Here is a 22,791-nt window from a genome sequence, read left to right as displayed (position 1 = left end):
CCAGCTGCCTCGTTCTTCTCAAACAGCCAGAGAGAACAATAAATACTAATGCCATTAACTATTTTCACTGACAAGCAAAATACACAAGGAAAGAGAGAAGAAAGATCACATTGGGAGTCTGCACAGCTATAATGCAGTGTCTTCTGCAGTGTCACAAATTGGAGCACACATTAAAAAAAAAAGCCTATTAGGTTAACTTTTTTTGAAGAACCAAAAACACTGAAGAAACCCAGAGGAGAGGCTGATCATACAAAACACATCACAAGTTCCTCTTTCCTAGAAAAGCTGGAATTAGCTGTGTACTGAGCATTGGGCCAAGGAAATTAATTTCCTGCCTATGCTACATCTTGGATACAGGTTTAGGCAGATTCCATGGCCTTGAAATATTACCAGTACAGACATAGGGAAAAGAGCTTGAAAACTAGCGTTGGAAACGCTGCTTTAAAATACTCTGCATTCCTGTCCTGATGCTGGGACAGCAGTCTCTTCCTTCCAACAGACTGAGGAAAGACCTGTGAGCATCAGAGAAGAACCAAGGACAAGCAGTCTTAAAAAAACCCAACAACAAAAAAAACAACCCAGAAAAGCAGATTTTGAATATTCTCTACTGAGAACTGTGTCTCAGGCCTCAGCTGTGGACAGAGAAGTACCATCTTTTATCTCTTATCACTACAGGTGAAATTTTGAGTCTACCAACAATACTAAATCAGCTGATTTTTAATTTTGTGACATTAGGTTAATCTAAGATTTACAAAATTTCAGAATAAACAGGATAAGGATAAACCGATACGAAAGTCAGAACCTACAGCCGAGGGACTTCACACACGCAGCAGCTGCAATTCAGAAAAACGGGCAAGTAAACACGACAAGTTGACATGGAGATTCGGCGTGGTGGTGCTGCAAAATAGGAAAAGTGCTGCGGAGAGCAGGAACTACGGAGGAGGCTTTTGCCTGAGCAGTGCCGTTCACGCGAAGAGGCAGAGAGGAAACAGCTGTGATTTTAGGAGAGCCTGTATCCATTTGCACTGGACCTAGATTTGGCTCACCGTCCACAGATTAAGCTTTGCCAATTCCACAGCTGGTTCCCCCTCCCTCCGCCCCCCTGAAGACAGAGCCAGACAGAGCCAAACAGCGCGCTTCACCCGTTCGATCTCCTCTGCGCTACCTGGGCAGGACACGCTTCGCTCCTGCCCACAACACACCACCTCACGCCTTCAGCCTCCACCACCTAACCCTTCCTCCTCGGAGCCGAGCTGCCGGACCAAGCGCCGCTCGCCTTCAGGCCCCGCGAAGAGAAACCCGGGCCAACGCCAAGAGTCCTACGGAGCCCCTCGCCCGTCCCAAACGCCTCTTGGGCCGCTGCCGCCCGGGCAGCGCTCACGAGTGGGAAACTGAAGGGCGCTCGCTGAAGGCACGCGAAAGCGAAAGTCTTCCCCTATCGGAATTAAAAAAGGAAAAAAGACAAGGGAAGAGAAATGGTGCGGTAAGAGGCAGCTAATTAAACCCACGCGCTTTTCAAGGAAAAAAAATGGAATGAGGAAAGCCCACCCCGCGACCTCCGGGCGCAGCGAAGGCGCCCGGCCCTGCCCTCACCCGGGGCTGCCCCCGAGGGCCGCGCCCGTGCCCGAGGCCCCCCCCCGCCGGGGCCCGCCGGCCTCCCGGGAGCCGCCTGCCGGGCCGGGCCTGCGGGCCTCCGCCACGAGGCGGCCCGGCGGGACGCCCGGGGCCCGCTCCCGCCGCCGGCCGGCGCCGCCCCCCCCACCCCGCGCTCCCCAACCCCGACCCCGTGCGGGCCTCGGGCCGCAGCCCCGCGCCGGCCCCCGCTCCCCGCTCCCCGCTCGCCGCCACTCACTGAGCATCGCAGGCGGCGGCGGCGGCGGCGGGAGGCGGGGGCCGGCGGGGCCGGGGGGGGCGCTGTCACTGCGCCCAGCGGCGCCAGGCGCTGCCGGCGGGCGCGCCGCCGCTGCCGCCTCCCCTGGGTGCCGGTGGTGGTGGCGCTGGCGCGGCCGGTGCTGCCCGGGGGCCGGCGGCGGCTGGCGGCGGCCGCTCCATGGCTGGCTGACACACGCCGCGGCGGGCGGGCGGGCGGGCGCGGGGGGGGGTGGGGGGAAGCGGGGCTGGGGCCGCCCCGCGCGCAGGCGCCCTCCGGCCGCCAATGGGCGCGAGGTCCCCCCGCGCCGCCTCCCGCGATCGGCGATCGGCTGGCGCTGCCTGGCGGGGACAGAGGTCGGCGGGGAGGGCGGGTGGAGCGTGCGGCGCGCGGCGCGGGCCCGGCGGGACGGTGAGGGCCGGGCGGTACCGGGGGCGGGGGGAGCGAGATCCCTGCGCGAGGGGGGAAGTCGAGGGGGCCGGGGGACCCGGTGGGGGAGAGGTGGGCGCTGGGGAGGACCGGGGAGCGGGGGTGCGTGGGGCCTGGTTGCTCCGCTGAGGGGGAGGCGGGCGGGGGGGAGGTTAGGGCCCGAGCGGTGGGTGCGCGGCCGCCTTCCCGTCCTACTGCCTTCTCTTCGGCGTTTCTTTCAGTCGTGTCTCTTCGCCCTCGGAGGCCCAGGTGCTGTCCCCATGGCAGCGATCTACTCTGGGATTTACCTGAAGCTGAAAAGCGCCAAGACTTCCTGGGAAGACAAACTCAAACTAGCCCATTTTGCGTGGGTTTCTCACCAGTGCGTGCTTCCTAATAAAGAGCAAGTAAGTGCTCTCTAATGGTAAACTGCGAAAGAAAAAAAAATTCCCAATAATTAATTGCTGCTGAGGATGAATTGATTCATAAAATCCAGATCTAGTTGCTTAAGCTTTTGACCCTAGGTAGTAGTGCAATAGCACCGTAGCTCTGATGGTGAGTTGTGGGTGGCTTTTGATTTCTGTGTGGTTGTATGAAACGTTTTCATACCATCATCTTTCAAGTAGCTTCAGCAGAAAGATCTGCATTAGGGCAGGAATAAAGAGTCTCTCTTATAGAGAGGGTAGTATGTGCGTTGTGTCTCCCAGATAGATGAGAAACCATTGTCTTCAGAGCTGTCATTAGTGTTGTTCATTATATCCTATACAGGATGCTCTAAAGTCTGATGCTTGTGGTCATACTTAACAAGAACTTCAGGGTGGGAGAACTGACTGTAGCTACACACATGTTTCCTAGTGGTCTAAATTTGTGCACATGGAAAGAGTGTGCTCTGGATTCATGGGCATCTCCTTGGAAGATGCTTGGAACCCACACTCTCCCCTCAAGTCTTTTGTTTTGACCCTGTTTCCTGAAGGTCTGTTCAGTGTTTCCCGGTGTGAGGGGTGTCTTGTGCCGCTCCTCCAGCCTAGTAGTCTTGTGGAGTCTAGTGTTTGCGCTGTCTGAGATCAGTGTTTTGAGTTCCTCTTATTTCAGTTACTTAGAATATTAAACCTAGCCATACACCGTCATTGTATTTTGAAATCAATAATTTAAATTAATAGGTTTCAACCTTTTCCAATTTGCACACGTCTAAATTCCTAGGCCTGAATTTCTAGGTAGTAAATTTAAACATACCAAGAGGAGGATGTGAAAGGAATACCAGTTGTCAGAAGGTGAAAACCGTCTGATTCTTTAAGTTTTGATTTAAAAGACTACGTTTGCTAATCAGTATTGACTGTCAGAATTGTACGCTGATGAAAGGGCCTTAGGATGTTGACTCCTGAAAGCTTGTCTTGGGAGGGTACAGGGGACCACAGGGCCAACATTGGATTTAGAATGAAAGCTCTTAGGAATTTAGACCTTGGTTAAAACCTACAAGGGTGGACTTCTCTGCTCATTCAGACCCTGTTCTGCTTGGATGTAGACCAGTTCTCAAGGTATGAGTGCTGTAATTGTGAAGAGGTACTACATTTGTCTTGTTCTCACCTGTGGGTTATTAAAGATTACTTTTTTCCCCTTTTGTTAACAGGTATTACTCGATTGGGTAAGCCATGCATTGGTTTCATACTACAGTAAGAAACCTGAACTGGAGGATGAAGTTGTTGAGAAACTCTGGGCATATCTAGACAACATTATCCATAGTAGAAGACTACAGAATCTCTTAAAAAGTGGGAAGACAATCGGTCTCAGTTTTTCAATTGCACAGGTAACTAAAACTGTGGATATTTTGTAACATGCTGGATAGCAGTGCATATCTTCTACAGTACGTGACTCTTCCTCACAGTACAGGGTATTACATGAAATATATAATAAGTAATCTGATGGCTTTTAGGACCTCTAATAAAAATTTCTCTTTTCTGTTCTGCGATACAATTTGTATTTGTGCAGCACTAAGGTTGAAAATGGCAGAGCAGTCTAATAATAACCTCAAGGTTAATCTTCCTCTCTCTCTTTAACTTCTTCAAACTATCAGAGAGTGAACTGGTTTAAATATTTCAATAGGTAAGTAAAGGCTCAGTTCCATATGTTGCTATGCTATATTATTTACTGCTTATGTTGCCATTTTGTCTGGGAATCTTAGGGAGAGAGAGATTTTCCCTCACTGTAAATGGGGCTCATCGGTGTATTTGGCTTGAGTACTTGTGCAGTGTGACGTGCTGTTCAGCAGACCCTACAGGTTCTTAATGATGACTCTGAACGGTGGTGGCACTGAATCGTTATTGATCTTAATCATATCATTATTTTAGCCTCAGCTGAAAGCGAATGGGGGAAACTTCAGCTAGAGTTTGGAACTGAACCAGAAAGTGTAACTTCTTATCCAGCTTCCTGATTACAGAAATAGCAGAATTAGTGGATGGCTGCAAAGGCAGTCAAAATGGCTGGAAAAATGACCCTTTTAGTTGTGATCTGGTTGGAAAGAAGCAGGAGAGAACTGTCTTTACCTGCAGAAATTGATTTGTGAAGTACAGAGAATTGCTTGGATGAAATCTGTGCTTCATAGATGCTACGCAGAAAGTGTGCCAAATTTAAACATGGTCTGGGTGTGAAAACCTGGCTGGCTGAAGATTAGGTGAGAGGTACAGGCCAGAGTACCCTAAAGACCAAGGACAGAGGTGGTAGAGGGTCCAGTGGCAAGAATTTAAGGATCTGCTTTAGTCCAGTGGGGCTTGAGCTGAGGAGATGAACCATCCACTACAAGGTGTAAGGAGACAGATGAGATTTTTAACTCTGGAATAGAGGCAGATTTGTAAATCGTTACTGAATTTGTTTGCGGACAAGATTATCTGGAGGTGAGAAAAGGGAGCAAATAAAAAGGGGATCAAAGGAGAAAACCATAGGGAAATCAACACAAAGTTTGAGAAAAGGAAGGGAAATGCAAGTTCAAGTAAACGTTAATTCTTTAGAACTGTGTATGCCTCAAAGAGGAGAGAGAACCATCCTTCACATTCCAGATATCAGCACAGGAGACTGGCTCTTTTTAAAATATGAAGATGATATTTAGTTGTGGACATTCTTACTGAATAAGCTTCCTGGATCAAAGGTAGGAAGTGTGTTGTGTGTGGTTTTTTGTCTGGAACATAATTTTGGGGACCTTGCAAGAAGGGAGGGAATTTACCCCTACTCCCTTTCTGCAGATCAACTGTTAGGATCAAGTATGGATAGTCTTATGCTGTTGCCGGTAGCACACATACTGAAGGAGGGCTTCCTCACTCATCCTGTGGTGCAAACAAATGCAGGGACACTGTTCTGGCCAGAAGAGCTTCTAGTTTGAGACCCACAATACGAGAGGCCCAGCAGCAGCTGTTGGCAGGTCCCTGTTGCTTCCTTCTTGCAGCCACAGCTCACAGAAGGTAGTGTTGGTTCATTATGATGAGCTTTATCTTTGTGTGCAAAATTGACTGTGGGTTTTGTTTTTTATTTTTTTTTTTTTCAATCTTCAGGTCATAAATGAAAGATTATCAGAGGCCTGTTCTCAAAAAACACAGCAAAACATTGGCGCAGTGCTGAGTTGCTCCAGTGGCATTCTTTCTACTCCTTCACTGTCCATCATTTACACAGCAAAGTGTGAGCTCTTGGTTGATCTCCTCAGCAAGCTGAGCAAGCTGGCATGTCAGCAGCTGGCTTCTGACAACACTGTGGGCTCCCAGGTGTTCAGCGTCCTCCAACTTACCTTTGCTCAGTACCTCCTGATCCAGAGGCAGCAAACCAACCCAAATCGTGTGTTTGGGCAAGTGACAAGTCACTTGCTCCAGCCGTGTCTGCTCCTGAGGCACTTGCTGACTGTGAGGAGCTGGACACAAGCAGATGACAACCACGTGCGTCAGCACCTGAGCAGGGAAATCCGAAACCAAGTAGAAACTTTGCTGCAGGCTGGGTTATTCCAGCCTGAGCTTTTCTCATCCTACAAAGAGGAGCTGCTGCCAGAACAGGAGCTCCAGGAGAAGAAGAAAGGAGCTTTGAAAAGTCTTTTGCTACCAGTCAACACAGTGCAGACCAAGCTGGGCAGTGGCTTTTGTGAACCTGCCCTCCATGGAGCTGTTGTGGCTGGTTCGGTGTCCTTGCTATATAAGCTCTTTCTGGACTCATACTGTAAGGCAGAAAACTACCTTGTGTGTTTCCACATGCTCAGCAGGCTTTTCGGCTGTCTCAGGCTCTCTGGCCTACAGCTGGGCGTGAGGGAGGATGCGCTCTCTCCTGCGGACTGGAGCACAGAGCTGCTTGCTTTGGAACAGCTTCTGAACTTGGTGCTTAGCAGTGATATCTATAATGTTGCCAGTGACCGTATCCGGCACAAGGAGATACAGTTTGGGTTTTACCGCAAGCTAGCACAGATGTTGATGAGTCACTCCCAAGCTTCCATCCCTGCTTGGTTCAGGTGTCTCAAACTCTTGATGTCATTAAACCACCTTATAGTAGAGCCAGACTTGGATGACTTAGTGGCCTCGGCTTGGATTGATGCCAAGGTCTCTGAGCCACGTACGAAGAAGCCCCAGGAGGCTCTCATCAACACCATGTTTCAGACTTATTCCAAGCTGCGACAGTTCCCACGACTCTTTGAGGAGGTGCTGACAGTCATTTGCCGGCCAGCTGCTGATGAACTGAGGCTGCCTGTCTTCTCTGCTGACCTGACAGTAAAACTTCGTGAGTGCCTCCTTGAACTGCCACCCAACCAGATTCTGGACATTTTGTGTCTCTTTGTGGAGAAATGCCAGACCCTTATCATTCCTGCTGTTGAAGGGTCATCTGACATGGCCTTGAAGCTGCTGTCAGTGAGCTCGGTGCTGCATGCTTTTCTGTTCAACATGAGGAGCCTAGATGATGTCACTCCTTCCCCTGTGGTCCTTCGCACTCAGAGTCTGCTGGCAAAGATGCAGAAGGGAATAATTGAGCCACTGATGGAGCTGCTGCAGGCTCCTAGAAGAGAGGAAGAGAAGTCAGACCTTTGGCTGAGAAAGGCCAGTGACTCTGCTCTCCTCCTTGTTTACACTTGGGTTGAGGTAGACACTTTGTTTGGTGTTAGCTGCAGTAAATATGTGTCTCCAGCAGCTGAAATTGCTGGTGCTGTTACTGCATCTGCTGCAAGGCACGGGGGCATTTCAGCTTTCCTCCCTGGTGTGGAGGAGCAGTGTTGGGAGAGAGTCATGGAACTTGCAAATAGTTTTGCTTCCACTAGTAAGTACTGCTTAGAACTGCTCACACTTCAGAAAATGAAGATGATCTTAATGCAGACCAAAGCTGACCTACAGGCCTTGCAGCATGCTGCAGCTTTCATCCTGGAGTCTGGGAGATCAAGCATGAGTAGGGGAGAATTTGAACCATGGGATGGAGATATCAGCGCGATAAGTCATCTCACCTACCCCACGGCCCACTGGCACCTCGTCATCTCCAATCTGACTATCCTGTTGCCGTATATTTCCCTGAAAGATGTAGAGTACGTTGCAAATGTGCTTCTAGAGACGTTAGTATTGGCCAAAGCTCAGGAAGCTGATGCAGACCCGGAGCCTTCTGTCAGCATTGGAAAGATATCTCTTGGTTTGATGCATAGCTCCTTTCTACCAGAAATGAAGGTCCTGCATTGTGCTTTTTTGACAAGTCTTATTCATCAGTTTGCTAGGGTGCTGCCCTCTGCTGCTAGGGATTCAGTAGATTTGCCACTTCAGCAGCTGTCTGCAGGTAATATTCCTTGGCACGAAGAAATCCTGGCTCCTTGCAGACCTGTTGACCTGTTGGAAGCACCATCAGAAAACAAACTGCTAAAGGATGAACTCAGCTTGTCTTGGAAAACACTGAAGAAAGTTGCCGAATGTATAGAAGTGTTAGCAAAAAATGGCTGTCCTGTCATCCTGAAAGAAAGTCAGCTGGAAAGCTGCTTGGGTTTGCTAGAAATTGCTTCTCTTCTGAAACTAGATAGTATTCTTCCCTCTGACTGTACCCGGTGTTTTCTGGTGCTGCTGTCCCTGCTAGCCAATACCAGGGCTAGTGTCTCTTGCAGTAAGCTGTTATTGCTGAAGTTTTTAAGTACCTGCTTCCACCTCCTGAGGTGCCTGCAAGCCGGCAGGAATGCCAACTCTGTTTTTAAGGTGTTTCATGCCAGCGATGTTCTTGAGGCTGTCATGACCTCCCAGCTCACAGCTAGCAAATTCTTCACTGATGTTTTGACTGTTCCTGTTTGGGCACAGTATCTCCAGGAAGTCCAAGCCTTTTTGGAAAACTTTCTTCAGATGATTATTGAAAGAAGGCAAAGTGTGAGGCTCAACTTGGAAAAGTTCATGTCTTTCCTGGTGAGCTGCAAGCCAGACGTTGGTGCAGCCAAAATCAAAAGCTGGAAAAACTGGAATCCCGCAGCTGGGCAGTTACTGCTCATGGCATTCACCACACTGTGTCATGTCGTCACACCCTACCTTCAGCAGCTGCCAGAAAAGAAGCTGCAGTCTGCAGATGTACTGTCTGCTCTGTTGGAGCCAGTAGTCCTGCAGATGGTCAGAACTGTTGAACACGGTCTTCAGAGTAACACCCAAAATCAGCCTTTGCCTGTAGCATTCATACCATCTGTCACTACTCTTCTCAAAGCAGATCTGAGCCATGCTGTCAAGAAGGGCTGGCAGAAGGAGCCCAGTGGGTTTTTGGAACAACCCCGTATTAAACTGTACCAAAAGTTTTACTCTCAGATACTGAGAGAGCTGCCCTGCGCAGGAGGTAATCTGCAGTTCCTTCAGTCTGCGTTGCAGTTCCTAACCGTCTTCTGCTCAGTGCCAGAGCTGTATCCTGGAAAAGAAACTGCAGTCACGGTTGTTTTTGCTATAAAAAAGCTTCTCACTGGTATGAAAACTCCCTTTCTCCACTTCCTTTGCTAATTTTGCAGTGCAGAGGCAAGTTAAAAGCCATTTAGCAAAACATACAGCTTTTTGAAAAGTCTGTATCTATTTACTTCTGTTAAAGCAGTAGGCTATCCTTTTAAAAAAGCATAACAGGAAAATTTTCAAGGAGGCAATGTTGTGATACCTGGACCACAGCCACCATCTAATTTGGTAATGATCTTCTTCTGGAAGATGCAAGCATCTTAACAGAGTTGAGGTCCTCGGTTACTCATCCCTGTACAGCATTTTGACAGTAACCGGAACGTGGTAATACTTCTGGATGCAGGGCTGAAGGTGCAGTGTCCTTCTACTCATGTAGTTGGTATAGTAGGCACCACTGAAGCAGCTGATGTGCACCAGGTCAGATCTGATATGTCTTATCTGAGGATCTCGGAGGACCTTACAGTAAAATACTCATCTATTTTTGGATCTGATAGGCAAGGTTATAAAACAATGGAAATCACCTAACTGTTAAGGAAGCTGAACACCCGTAATTCTGATAGTCTGTGGGAGATCGGCAGATCGGTCCCTTTATCCCCATCAGATAAAGAGCCAGGGCTAGAAATGACATGAAAAACCTCTCTTGCCAGCTGTGTGACCTAATAGCTACTTTATATTGTCTCATTCAGAAAGCGAGATGAACTAAAGGCAGCATAGACATAACTGTTCTCTTTGACTTCTCCGAACAGTTGCAATTTGTCGAACTTACTACTAACATGCTCTAGTGCAGTGGTCTCCAAACATTTTTGATTGTGCATGCCTATCAGTAAAAAAAGAAAAATTGAGCATGCAGCTTCAATATATGTTTATTTATAAATTATATGAATGTGCTACTCTATTAGCATACTACATACATTACAAAGCATACACAAAAAAAAGTTTTAAAACATGAGATAAAGATGAAATAAACACTTTTTACATTTTATTTTATTTATTAAAGATACTTTATTTATAATTCCCGCACCCCAACAGATTGTCTTGTGCACACCTTGGGGTGCGCGCGCCACTTTGAAGGCTACTGCTCAAGTGTACTACAGTCATGATCTCAATGTTTGTATTGGCATTAGGTAGTTAAGAACAGAGCACAGCTCTCCATGGAAAATGTGATCTTGAATTTGCGCAGTTAGGTTTGAGCTAGAACTTACACATAGATACAGGCTTAGTCTGTCTCTTCCCTGGCTTGCATTTCAGTGTTGTGGGGTTCCGTAAGGGCACTGAGAGCAGGGATTTGACACTAGAACTAGGGACCATGAGGTGCTGTCAATTGCTGTAATTTTTCTGCTGACTTTTCTCTCTCTCATCCTGTGCCTCACTTTACTAGTCTAAGATTGCTAGTGCTTTAGCCTGGAGACATAATTAATCACTGTAAAAAGCTGTGAGAATTTCTGATGAATAAGTAAAGTATTCAGTAAGATGAAACATGGATTCGTGTTGAAGATGACTTTCAGCATTGTGGAACTGAAAAACAAGTCTTCAGAATCAATTAAGATATAAGCTAGTTCCGGACTGTCTGCGTAGTAATAGTCGAGTAAGTGGGGAGTGTGACTTACGATCAGCAGAGACCTAAACTTTGTCAGCTTAATGCTTTTTTGACTTGTGATGGCTCTCTGGCCAGCATTTGTAGTAAAGCCCTGTGGCTTGTTTAGCCTACTCCCTTGGCTTGTGCACACGCTTTGTTGTAGTATTTCCATACTACTGAAGGCTTTTTATTGGTATGATGTCTGCTCTGTGAACCCTAGGGTAGGAAATACTTGAGAGCAGCAATTCATTGCACTAGTGGGGAGGGAGGCAAGGGGAAAGCGTGGGGCCCTCTATGCGTTTGAGTGTTAAAAAGGTACCCACAGAGCAGTTTTAAGGTCCGATTCGCCCTGTTCTTACCTGTGGAAGTCCCTGTCCTGGGAATTGATTAAGACATGCTTGTATCTCTTGAATATGCAGGTCCTGCAGTCACAACCCAGGTGATCCAAAGTATAGAGATGGAGCTGACAGAGGTGCTTGTCCAGCTGCTGGGAAACTGCTCTGCCGAGGAGTTTTATACCATAATGAGGCTGGTGCTGCAGGGACTTGAAATGAGAAATGTTTGGCAACAGAAGGCTAAAGTAAGGCATGAGCTTAGTTTGTTGTCAACTTCTTTCTTCATTTTTCTGTATCTTGAAAAGATTTTGTTGACTGAATGACATCTGATAAATATTTTTTTCCTCTTCCTGCTTTATGTTCAGTGGTCAGGTCAAATTAATTTACACGGTTAAGGGCTTGGTGACTGTGCTAAGTTCTGGATATAAATTGAGAGAGGTGGAAAGATCATGGAAACCTACTGGAAAAACTTTCTGTCCCGTTTTAGGACTCAGCAGTCTTAATTCCATGTATTGTCAACAGAAATCACACAGCTGTGATGTTACAGGCCATGCTGAGATTTTTTTTCTACTTGCCAATCAGAGCTCTTGCACAACAGATACTAGCAGTCAGTGAGTTTAACCACTGTTTGCCTGTGGCTCTTCTTAACAGGGTTAAAGGCACTTTTAGAAATGCTGGCATTTTTAAGTAAAACCCAAACTGCACCTGTGCTTTTGGTATTTGTCTCTATAAAGACTTTTACATTACTCTGTAATAACCAGATACCACTCAGTAGCTTTTTAAATACTATGCCTTTCTCCAGAGCAGCTGAAGCAGCAGTGGTGACATATGGAACACTTCTGGCAAAACAGCCAGCTGTACCCTCCACAGAAAGCTCAGTGACTTGAGAATGAAACTTGGATTAAACTTGGGGGTTTATCTGGCTTTGTCTTATTTGTCAGAAATAGACATGGACGTGCTGCACCAATTCTTGATATGTCTTTTTGAAAGTGTATCTGGAATTCCTAAACTATGCATATAATTCCTGCTACCTGAGTATAGCTTGTAATATGTTTCTTTTATCAGTCTGTCGTAACAGCCAGCAAGTAAAAAAACCCCTGCTGCCAAATGCAGCATTCTGAGCGTATAGAGTACTATATTACCCCTGCTTCCCTCTGTTATCTAGTGGCAGTTGAAGGAGAAGGCTTTGCTTTCTTAAAAATCACGTAAGCCTTTTTGTACAGTAAGTTGATTCTAAAATAAACGTAGCATGCAGTACATCTGGGCCAGTGCTGCTCAGCGTATTGAATTTTGTTGAGCTGCTGCTTACTTCACAGTTTCCAAAGGGATCTGTTGGTGGGAGGACTTTCATGTGTCAAGGCTCTGGTAATGCTCAAAACTGCCACTGTCCTTGGAAGAGCTCTTCTGTACTTCAAAGGAGCCAGTGCATCTTGTACCCGGGACTGATCATCAATCTGCTTTCTGCAGGAAGTATTGTCAGCTGTTACGCTAACCAAATTGTTGCTCAGCTGCCCATTAAGTGGAGACAAAGAGAAGGCTTTCTGGTTTGCCAGCCCACAGATAATCACAGCTTTAGCTGTAAGTATCTCTTTATTGTAACTTCATTACCTATCCCTTTTATTTGTTGCAATCTGTAGTGGTTACATCTAACATGCACAGAGGCATACAGGAACAAAAAAGTTGTGGATACTAGACAAATCCGTACCAGACTCACTTCTACTTTTTGTCTAGACCCTTTCTCTCCTTCCTCGAGTAAATCTCCTCCTGCGAGCGCAGTGTGTAGGTCTTCCATTTCTTATTATCAGTAAGTTTCTGGGACTGCACCATGCAATCTGGAGCTTAGGAGAAACTTGTTAGGCTGCAGAGAAAAGAGTCCGAGTCTCCTGTCCTTCCTCCTGTCCAAAGGACAAGGTGACTGTCAGCCACGTGTCGCAGTAGAAGCCAACAGCAGCAAAACAAAAACGTGCTCATATTAAAAAAATAATAATATAAATTCACTGAATTATGAATGGGAACCATTACTTTTTAACCAAAAGTAACCAAACCCAGGTTTCCTGTCGTTCATTTGTACAGCATACGAACCTAGTGATGTAGGTTTTTCTTCTCTCATGGTGATGGTGTCTCTACACCAGAATTTGTCAGAGGTTGGCCCTACAATGCCTGGGAATCGTGAGCATGCAATTTCTGCCCTTTTTTGGTAGGTGTGCATGCTTGTAAAGGAGAGAACTGCATCAATGCATTCATGTGAGGAGGTCCAAAGAGGTGCTGGTTTGTCAGGGGACTGGGGAGTGGTTACAGTTCCACACTCACAGCAGTGCTTGCTTGAAATGCATCATATGCATCCTTGCACGAAAATGGCTAAAGTGCAGGAGTCTCCCTGCCAGTCCAGCTTGCACCATTCCATTGACTCAAGTCAGAGCGTTATGGTTCTCTGGTGTGCAAATGGTAGTGATAGCTGGCTAATGCACTCTTCCTTACCTGTTTCCTGTCTTGTAGATGCAAACCAAAGAGGCCTGTCAGGACCAGTCACTGGTTTCCACCATAGTTGTACCTATTCTAGAGGCTGTAGCAGCTCTGCTAAGGCAAGGAGAAGGGGTTCTCTTGAATCCACACCATGTGGCATTGGCATTCAGCATTCTCCTAACAGTCCCTCTGGATCACCTGAAGACAGAAGACTATCGCGGTGTTTTCCTGGGAGTCCACGAAGTGCTCTTCTCTATTGTGCAGTGCCATCCAAAGGTATATCTGTGAGGGGGTGGGAGGAGGGAAAAAGGTAGAAATAACCAACACAGAGGCCAGTGATGAGAATTTTTTTTTTAATAGTGGTTTTGAAATAATTTGTCCTGATAGTATGAAAGTGCTTTGTACCGCTTGTCATTTAAAAGGCTGGGAATCTCAAAATCACATCATTTCAGTTGTTCTCCTGCTTTGTTTTATGCCTGCATTGTTGGTCTTTGGCAGCAGATTGCTTATCAACATCTGATGCTAGATTAGAATAAAACTTTCCCTTTTTTATGATTGATTTCTAGAAGCACAAATGACTCAGGCTCTAGGACCTCATTCTCACTGGAGATCAAGATTCTGCAGTCCTTTGAAAACAGGGCTTAGACATGTTAGAAGTTGGTGACCTTCCAACATTGTACCATCCTGGTGTTCTTGTCAGCCTTCTGGCACGGGAAAGTGAAGACGTGCCAGGACTTGCACAGGGTTGGAGATGCTCCTACATGGAATATGTAGGCAGAGGTGGAAGAAAACAGGAAAGGGGTCTCATGCATTTGTATTAGAACTGAGAGTGAAGAAAGTTAAAGATGGGGAAATGGCAAATTCTAAAAGCAAGGCAGTGCGCACTGCTAAAATGCTCTTACAAAAACCCTGTGGTAGAAAGCTGCCTATCCAGGCTGTTTCCACACAGTGATCTGTAGTGTTACTGGACCCTGCGTTCTGTGAATCTGTCTGGCTACACAGGTCTCTACCAGCAAGAACAAATCCCCTAGACATTAGGTTACTAAATCAAATGCTGCTTTGGAGAGATGGAGTAACTAATATGGTGCTTACTTGTTATTTGTGTTTGCATATGGTGAGGACTGCAGTCCTGCTCCAGGATTCTCATGTGCTAGGTACTGTATGGATGCAGAATGAAAAGATAGTCTCTGCTCCTGACAGCTGTATAAGCTATATAGTTTCCTTCACAGGAATTGATTTCCCTCAGACTGTGGGGTGGTGCACCTCTACCCTCTCCACTCCCTTTACTACATAATCTCAGATGTTTTTATTTCATGTCTTTGCAGGTGCTGTTGAAAGCAGCACCATCTTTTCTGAACAGTTTCCATCGTCTGGTGGTTTCTGTCATGCATGAAGGACGTCAGAAAGGAGACAGAGGTACCATATCTCTTCCACTTTTGCACTATATATACACACACTGTAATTTTATATGTTCTAGAAGAGGAGATGCGGAACAGGGCAGTCTGACACCAGAAGCAAAGTCCTCAAAACCTAGCTGCGGCATTGAAACCATTAGCCCTATCTGTCCTTCATGTAAAATTGAGGATGAGCTTTGTAGTATCGTGGGCTTATGAAGATAACTGGGGCTCCTGTGGAGCTGCATCCAGACAGCCCTGCTTTAGGTGAATAAGGTATTCTTCACTGACTGGCTGGCAAGTATACAGGAACCGATAAGGCTTGCTGTGCCCAATTTCTACTCTTCCTATCAATCTCTGTGCCTGAAAGCACGATGGCTGTGAACTCTCTGAGTTATAGCCCCAAATAGATCCTACTAAATGGAGCTTTTTGAGACTGGAACTATGTTTACTACAGACCTGAATTGTCACCATTCTGTGCTAAGCATAAAGCCAGAACATTACACATATCTGAAGCATCAGTTGGGATTAGATGATACATCTGTATGGTCAAGGATTTGGAATTAGTATAAATATCTCAAAAGGAAGAAGAAAAAAAAAAAAAGACGTATTACTGGAAGTTGTTAAAGAATTTGCATTGTCAAAGTAGCCAAGTCGAAGATGTTCGCAGCGACTAAGGTAATCCTCCTGTGCTTTATGCTGGTCAGGACACAAATACCCTGTCTCTAATAGTGGTGACGACTTTTTGAGACAAGTTGACTTCATGGCCTGCAACTGCTTGTATCCCAGCTTTCCACTGATGTCCTGCAGCTTATTCCATGTTCAGATTTATCTCAGCTGATATGTTGCCCATAAGTGCAGGCAAATGTAAGTGTATGTATGCATTGTGGAGGAATATACTAACAAAGGCTCAATGATAGAGGAAAAGGTATGTTAAACTGGTGCCAAACTGTGAGAATTTGCTAGCTTCTCTAATATGTTTACGTAAGGTAAGGGTCACAGGAAACTTATGGGTACATGGCATCCTAAAGTTTAAAAACATGCTGTTTATCTTTGCAGGATTATTTTATTTTCATAACAGATCACATGAAAATAATTTCTATATTTCCCTTCTCCCTTGTTTGTGTTAGTTCTCTTCATTCACTGCCTACTGAAAGGGTAGATTCTCATGTGATCTCTGCAGTCTCACTTTAAGTATCTCCAGTGCTGTGGCTTCTGCTGCTGTATTCCGCATAATAAATCTCATCAGAAAGCTTTCTTATTATGCTGTCTCTAAGAGATGTCTTCTGATTTTCTGTAGGTAGAGAATATAATTTTCCAGTCTCCTTGTTCTCTCCTCCACAGTGCTAGATGGGACTGAATCATGGAAGGGACTATAGCTGCTGCTTTTAGCACTTCAGCATATATAACAAATACTTTTTGCCTTGCAGTGCACGTGGAGTGGCAATCAGTGTGCTCTTAGAAAATAACCATTGGAAGAGATGCATGGTGTGTTGTGGAGGTGTGGGGGGCCTCTCAGCTGTGGCTTGATAAGAAAAGAAGATAAAATGGGCAAGCTGGTGTTGGCTTCGTGTAGTTCAAGAATCATATAGAAGGCTGGGTGATTCTTTGTTTTTTTCCAAGTGGTTTTAAGCCTTAAATGCCAGACTGCAACTGACTTTCTGTTTTAGGCAACACAGATGAGTTTGAAGTTATACTGAAGTGTGCACACTTGGTGGAACGAATGTATACTCATCTCGCTGCAGAAATGGAGGACTTTACTGTGTTTTCTGCTTTCATTGTGGCTCAGTATGTGACTGAATTGCAGAAGGTAACATGTTCTCATTCATCTTGAAAGTACCGTGGTATTGTGCTGGCTTTGGAGTTCCTGTTCCAAAGGCAGCTGTGCTAAGTTTTGTAAAATCTGTGAAGTTATGAAAGTTGCTGTGCCTCATGGGGATACAGGTTTGATGCAGACTGTTATTTTGAGCAAGACCTCCTGAGAATCTTTCTTACCCAGCTCCTGAAAACTTTCTAAAGTTGTGGGCTGTGTGTTTTTTTCAAGGCAAAACAATGCAATGCCTATTTACAGAACTGCTTTGCTTTTCTGTCACGTTGGGTGTTCTTTTTGCTTCATGTGGTAGTTAGGTTCTTCTCCCAGCTAGTCTCAGTTGTCCAGGATTGATAGCAGTTAGTGCCCCGTCTAGCAAAGTAACGGAGAAAAATTCTCCCGGAAAATGTCTTTTAATCTGGTCTAAATGATTAAGGGAATGGAGAAAATGTTACCAAGCCAGAGAATTGTTAGCTTTTCAGTAATTTTCCTTCCATACCAAAGATGATATTCCCATCCTTGCTGAAAACAACTACTCCTACTATTACGAATGCCAGAGCCAGGTCAGTAGCTTTTCACATCCAGACCTAAGTTCAAATTGTCATTCTGTTCAGCCTAATGCATTTAGATTTCACCAGGGTTTGAATGCTGCTTGTGTTGCAAGTAGCTGCAAATTGATTATTTGTGGCTCTGGCCTGGGCGTGAGCTGAAGTACAAAAAGGAATTTTAGTCTTTGATTTTAGGCTCTTACCACAAAAATATCCCAACAGGTCCTATGTTTCTGAAGGATTACGGTGTAACCAATGTAACTAACCATGAAGGTTGTTACATAGCTTAAACTCAGCTGCCTTCTTGATTGCCCAGCTTTTTTCCAAGGTTTGGGAGCAAAACAATGGGATATGTCAGTTTTTAGCCACGTTATTTAGTCTTCCCGGTAAGTTGGTTATTGTTTACATAGTAAACATAGTAGTTCAGCAAATACTAGGGACAAATTACTGTTAAGACTACTTCTGCTTTATCTCTGAACTCTGAAATCTGTTCATCGCTGAATGTAGAGCCTTTACTCAGAAAGTCTGACTTCGATTGTCAAATGACCTTTCCAAGTTAAACGGACACTTACTCAGTATTAGCAGTGTACAAAGTCTCGTGAGACTTCTAGGAAAGTTTTGCGCAATACTTTTCACTGGGAAATGGAAAGTGATGGATGATAGCTGAAACCACAGATCAGTAACGTATGCATGGAACCTTTGGGCGTGGAAAGGGGAAGTGGTGTAGTGAGCCACCAGATGCTGTAACAAAGGGGTGTTTTCTGTCTGACAGAATAGATGGATGACAAGTAGGTGATGATTTATTTGCTCATTAGACTGGTGAGAATTGATGGATCTCGGAGGAAGGGGAGGCCTCAGCATGCCTGTCTTAAGGGGGCACGTACACATCTTTCATGTTGCTCTGCAGATGGAGAGAAAAACTTTAACCATTCTTCTCTTCTGAGTCCAGATCAGTGGCTTTCTGCCTGTGATCTGAAGACCCTGGGGGTCCGTCAAAGGTAACTGAGAAAAACATGTTGGTAGATTTAAGTCTTCATATGGGCATCTGCACACTTACTGGAACCCTTTTAAGGGTCTGCAAACTAAAACTGATGAAAGCTACTGGCCTAAACAGTCACTTACTCCTAAAGTAGCTTTGTAACAGTTCCCTCAGTACTTCCTCTTTATACCAGGAAATAAAATATCCTTGTGAATTATTTTGTGTTAATCTAGAAAGATTCCGTGCTGGAGCGCGTGGCATCTATAGCCTCTGTCATGCTGTTGGCAGTGCTTTTCCCTTGTTGTCTATGAGCTGTTGCTTAATTCAGCAATAGTGAAATACCTCTTCACACGTTTAATGTCTCACATCAGGAGCTCTGTAATGCTTGACAAATGGGTTGTGCTAACTATATAGACCATAAAACACTCGTAAGCATAATTAACTGCCAGCCACTAATGGCAACTGTTTAAATCTTTGGTTCTGCTTCCCATAGTGTTATTGGAGGGTGTTTATGGGAAACTGCACTGCAAAGCAAGAATGGCCCAAATAACGCATGGGTCCAGATTAATTTGTGATGGAAGGGATGCGGTTCCATTAACTGCAGCTCTGACATATCTGCTTATCCCAAGTGGGACATCTGGTCCATCTTGTCAATAGCTGGGGGTTTTCCTGTCCTCGTTCTCTGCGGTCATTTCTCTGCCCTAGGAAGCGAGAGGCCAGCCCAGCGCATTCACTGGGAGTTGTGATGCTCAGCTGTTCTGTTACTTTAGTGCATGGTGTAGGGAGAAATAACATGTTATAAACCAGCCAACAGATCAACTGACATAGAGGGGAAAAATGACAAACTTTTGGACGTGCAAACTCATGAGGGTCACAGATCCAAAGAAAGGCTTATGTGCCTTAATGCCTGCTCTATGTTTTTCCCAGCTATGTTAGTAGGTCTAATAAAATATATTAGCTGTTTGACATTTAGGGCAGAAAGAGAGCAGGAGCCTGTCACAGTGATTAGGAGTGCACTTCATTAGTGGAAAGTTTATTAGTTGCCTCAGGAAGAAAAAAGTCTGAATTTTAATGACACTTTTTATGTAATTTTCATTCAGCCTGGAGTGTAGAGGCTTAAGTCTGGAGGCGTAAAGCTAATTTTGGGATTCAGCAAAGATAAGACATGGTTCTGCGGCAAAAATAATGTGATTGTGCCAGAGGCCAGCGCCGCCTCAGGCAGTGAGGTCTTTAGCAAGTGATTGTGAGCACAGGACAAATTCCAGTTCGCTTGGAGCACCAGAGGACTCCAGAGTCAGCACTGATGTTCCTGGTAGTAGTGGTGGTTCTGCTGGTTGTGGGGTTGAGCAGGGGTTATAATGGCAGGAGCAGGGCATGGAGTCCTGAGTCATTCGTCGTAGTCCTTCAACTTTCTGCATGACTTCAGGCAAGGTACCTGATTCCCGATGTTAAAACAGATCAAGGAAGTGCACATCTCCTGAGCTTTTTGAAGGCTTCTTTTATTAAGGCTTTTACGTTGAAGTCCTCAGATACAAATTGTTAGATAAATATCAAGTTGTTAAGGGATAAGTTAAAATTGATTGACTACCCAATGTAAATGATAGAATAGCCTAAAGGCAGTGCTCATTTGAAACTGAGACTTAGTGGCATACAGCTAATATGAGACATACAGAATCTACTGAAATGTGTAATCCAGGGCCAGTATTTTAGTTTTTTTAAATTACAGTTTTTCTGCTGAGGAGTTTTCATATGATTCCAGGATGATCAGTGTCTTTGCCTCCGCAGCAATGTGTATAGTAGCACTCTTGTGCATTTTATTGCAAGGGGCATGCTTGTTCTGCAAAACATGTTTGCAAAAATCAGGAAAATATTGCACAAGTCAAAATCTTGGCTTTTATCTAATGGGCTGTTCCAGATGGTCTGGTGCACTGGATAACATGTTGTCAGCATTTAATATATACTGACTGTGGAAAGGGTGTTTTCTTGCCTTTTTGTCTTCCAAGTTTAATGCAGTTTTGTTCTTCTTGTAGGTGACTTTGCACCCGGCTGTGAAGAAACATCTCACAGAAGGGATATATCACATCCTTGACCTTTGCATTGAACGGGACATCAAGTTCTTAAATGCATCGCTACCAGCAGGTGTAAGGGAGGTCTTTAAGGATCTGTATAATGATTACAACCACTACCACAAAGCAAAAAAACAAGGGGAGGAAAAGTATACTGCGTGATGAATCCTGCCTGGTGCTGCACAGTTATGAGTTGATCTTGCAGCGCTCAGAAAATCCTCAGCTGCTGTTTGGTTTGGGATGACTAGTAAGATCAATTCTGAAGAGGGTCCTCTAAACATGGATTGCATCTATCTCTGTACAGCCAGCCTACATAATGGGGAAAAGGGGAAGGGGAAGGGAGGATGTGCCGTTAGGTCTGGTCCTGCTGTGTGCCACAAATGGCAGAACTGCTGCACCTGTGCTGGCCCCGGTGAACTCGCTGGGAGCCCTGGGGAGCTCGCTGCAGTCTGGCAGCAGATGTCAGGCTTCAGGCTTTGGCACATCATGGTGCTTTTCTGTGGAAGCAATAGTCTGGTGTAAAAGCCAGTGAGGGTTATAACTCCTGCTCTCGCTTACGTGGTAAGTAGAATTAAAGCACTTAAAGTGCTTATTTTTGTACCCTGTTATTTTACATTTTGTTACTGAAGAAATTTGTGAATGTTACACAGCTGTGTGGTAGACTACTGTGCAAAACTGTGGAAATACAGTAAAAATTTTGAAAGTTTGTATCTTTTTGTTGGTTGGTTTTGCTCTTGAGTCCAGTCCTGGGCAATCCGGTTTGACCTATTGAATTTCCTTCCCAACTGAATTATCCTGTGATCTCATGATAATCGAAAAGACTGACTACTTAGAGCTCGGTCGATTTACTGTCATTAAGCAATTACACTTAGTCATCTGAGCTGTGGTCACTCTCAGTGTACATTTTTAGCTTGTGACAAATGCTAAGTACCAAGACCTATCTGAGACCTTTTTGGTCTAAGCTGAGCCTTGTTGCTTTGCATTCCCTCGAGGTTAAGTGCAAGTCCTGGGCTTACTGCAACTCAGCTGACGGTAATTTAATAAGCTGTGGTAAATTAATCACATTTGAGCCTGCAAGAAGCTTTATCAAATAGCTCCCTTTCTTTAGCTAAACTACAGAAGTTTATTTTCTTGAAAATGACAGAGACTAAATATCCAAACTTCTACGTAAGTGGTAAAACGATCTTCACATGTGCACGCAGCTAGTAGTAAGAACTCGATACTCTCACATGATTATCTGCTTCAATCTATAGAAAGGGGTGGGCAGAGGAAGACTGGAATGTGGCTTACCACCTTTACTGGGTCCATCTGCCTTGTAGCAAGGTCCAAAGGATGGAGTTTGGCTGGGGCAGGAGACTCCGCATGGCACAGACAAGGGAGGTGAGCAGGGCTGTGGAGGAGCCGAGGCCAGTGGAGCTGGACCTCAGGGCAGGGGCATGGCATGGCAGCCGCTGTCTGACATAAAGCCCTTTATGCTCCTGCACTGCCCTGCTGGCTGTGGCCCTGGCAGGGCACTTCTGGCACTATCACAGACCTCCGCTGGGACATGACTAGGATGTGGCATCAGGTGCCTGCCCCTGGCCCTGGGGCAGCTACCTCTGCGACTCACAGTGGTGCCTGCTCACCTCCTCCATCTTTGCCATGTGGAGCCTCCCGTGCTGGCTAAACTTCATCCTTTGGACTGGAGATGGTCCTCCTCACATCCTGAACAAGAAGCTTGGAGGGAAACCCTTGATACTATGCAAGTGCTGTTCAGAAGTAGCCACAACAGTGTTATGTTATCAACACTGTTCTAGCCACAAATGCAAAGCACAGCACCATATGGGCTGCTGTGAAGCAAGTTAACTCCATCCAAGCTGGATCCTGTACACCAGCGTGCCATTTCTGCGTTTTATTTCAAAGCTGAAAAGCTGATACGGACCAGTGTTTGGAAGGGCAATTGCTGCTGCCCCACCAGGCTGTGTGGCACTGGAGCGCCTGGTAGGTCCCAGAAGGGAAATGTGTATGAGCTGGGTGCAGCCAAATGGGCACCAAAGGGAGGAGGGCTCCAGGGTGAAGGCCGTTAATATGCTAGTAAAACAAAGGAAGGTTATGAGTACTGGGAGAGGATCTGGAAAGAACAGAGTGAAAAAGAGCTAGGTTTGGAGCGGGGGAGGAAGGAAGTGAGGTAGCATCTCTGGCATGTAAGTGTCAAGGCTCCCCTGATGTAGCCATATGGCTGCAAGCCACACACATAGCTCAAAAGCTTCTGAGTGTAGACCACAGAGTAAATAACATCTTACTCATAGCTTTAAAGGAGGTAAACTACTTGAGTTGATATCAGGTTTATTTCATTAATATTAACCTTCAATATTTTACCAATTTGAACTTCTTGGCTTGGAAATGAAAATGTGTAACTGACGTGGACAGGGATGATGGAAATAAACTCCTACTATAAAAAGGA

The 22,791-nt window shown here is 45.5% G+C and overlaps 2 protein-coding genes across 7 annotated transcripts in view; one reads left to right on the top strand and one right to left on the bottom strand.

Annotated features, from left to right (window-relative positions):
* TAF5L (TATA-box binding protein associated factor 5 like) overlaps nucleotides 1-1,874 on the bottom strand; it is a 21,936-nt gene extending 20,062 nt beyond the window's left edge. The window contains exons 1-2 of one of the 3 annotated variants that reach the window (XM_076334093.1): nucleotides 1,166-1,226; nucleotides 807-897 (exon numbers count right to left, since the gene is read on the bottom strand). The gene's annotated coding sequence lies outside the window, so the exon portion shown is untranslated. Of the gene's footprint in view, nucleotides 1-806; nucleotides 1,093-1,165; nucleotides 1,227-1,852 lie in introns of those variants that run through there. The other 2 variants (XM_076334095.1, XM_076334092.1) reach the window with 2 other exon arrangements.
* On the top strand, nucleotides 1,422-22,791 carry URB2 (URB2 ribosome biogenesis homolog). Of its 4 annotated transcripts, none has more exons than XM_076334089.1 (10): nucleotides 1,422-1,483; nucleotides 2,521-2,685; nucleotides 3,906-4,082; nucleotides 5,818-9,196; nucleotides 11,173-11,333; nucleotides 12,556-12,666; nucleotides 13,585-13,827; nucleotides 14,877-14,967; nucleotides 16,616-16,755; nucleotides 20,313-22,791. In XM_076334089.1, exons 2-10 carry the CDS (start codon nucleotides 2,560-2,562, stop codon nucleotides 20,508-20,510), a joined length of 4,626 nt encoding a protein of 1,541 aa, XP_076190204.1. In that variant the 5' UTR covers nucleotides 1,422-1,483; nucleotides 2,521-2,559; the 3' UTR covers nucleotides 20,511-22,791. The 4 variants fall into 4 exon arrangements, with proteins under 4 accessions (XP_076190204.1, XP_076190203.1, XP_076190205.1 ...); XM_076334088.1 differs by lacking the exon at nucleotides 1,422-1,483 and adding an exon at nucleotides 2,250-2,281; XM_076334090.1 differs by lacking the exon at nucleotides 1,422-1,483 and adding an exon at nucleotides 18,253-18,301 and having other exon boundaries at nucleotides 2,491-2,685; nucleotides 20,313-20,386.

Source organism: Aptenodytes patagonicus, chromosome 3, assembly GCF_965638725.1.
Source record: "Aptenodytes patagonicus chromosome 3, bAptPat1.pri.cur, whole genome shotgun sequence".
Classification (NCBI taxonomy): domain Eukaryota; kingdom Metazoa; phylum Chordata; class Aves; order Sphenisciformes; family Spheniscidae; genus Aptenodytes; species Aptenodytes patagonicus.
Note: the sequence above shows the minus strand (reverse complement) of the source record. Positions and strands in the feature narration are given on the sequence as shown.

Bases quoted from the DNA above. Each gene is read 5' to 3' on its own strand.
- URB2 (XM_076334089.1), top strand. From the start codon at position 2,560: ATGGCAGCGATCTACTCTGGGATTTACCTGAAGCTGAAAAGCGCCAAG. The intron at 4,083-5,817 runs GTAACTAAAACT...TTCAATCTTCAG, and splicing joins TCAGTTTTTCAATTGCACAG to GTCATAAATGAAAGATTATC. The intron at 14,968-16,615 runs GTACCATATCTC...TTTCTGTTTTAG, and splicing joins ACGTCAGAAAGGAGACAGAG to GCAACACAGATGAGTTTGAA.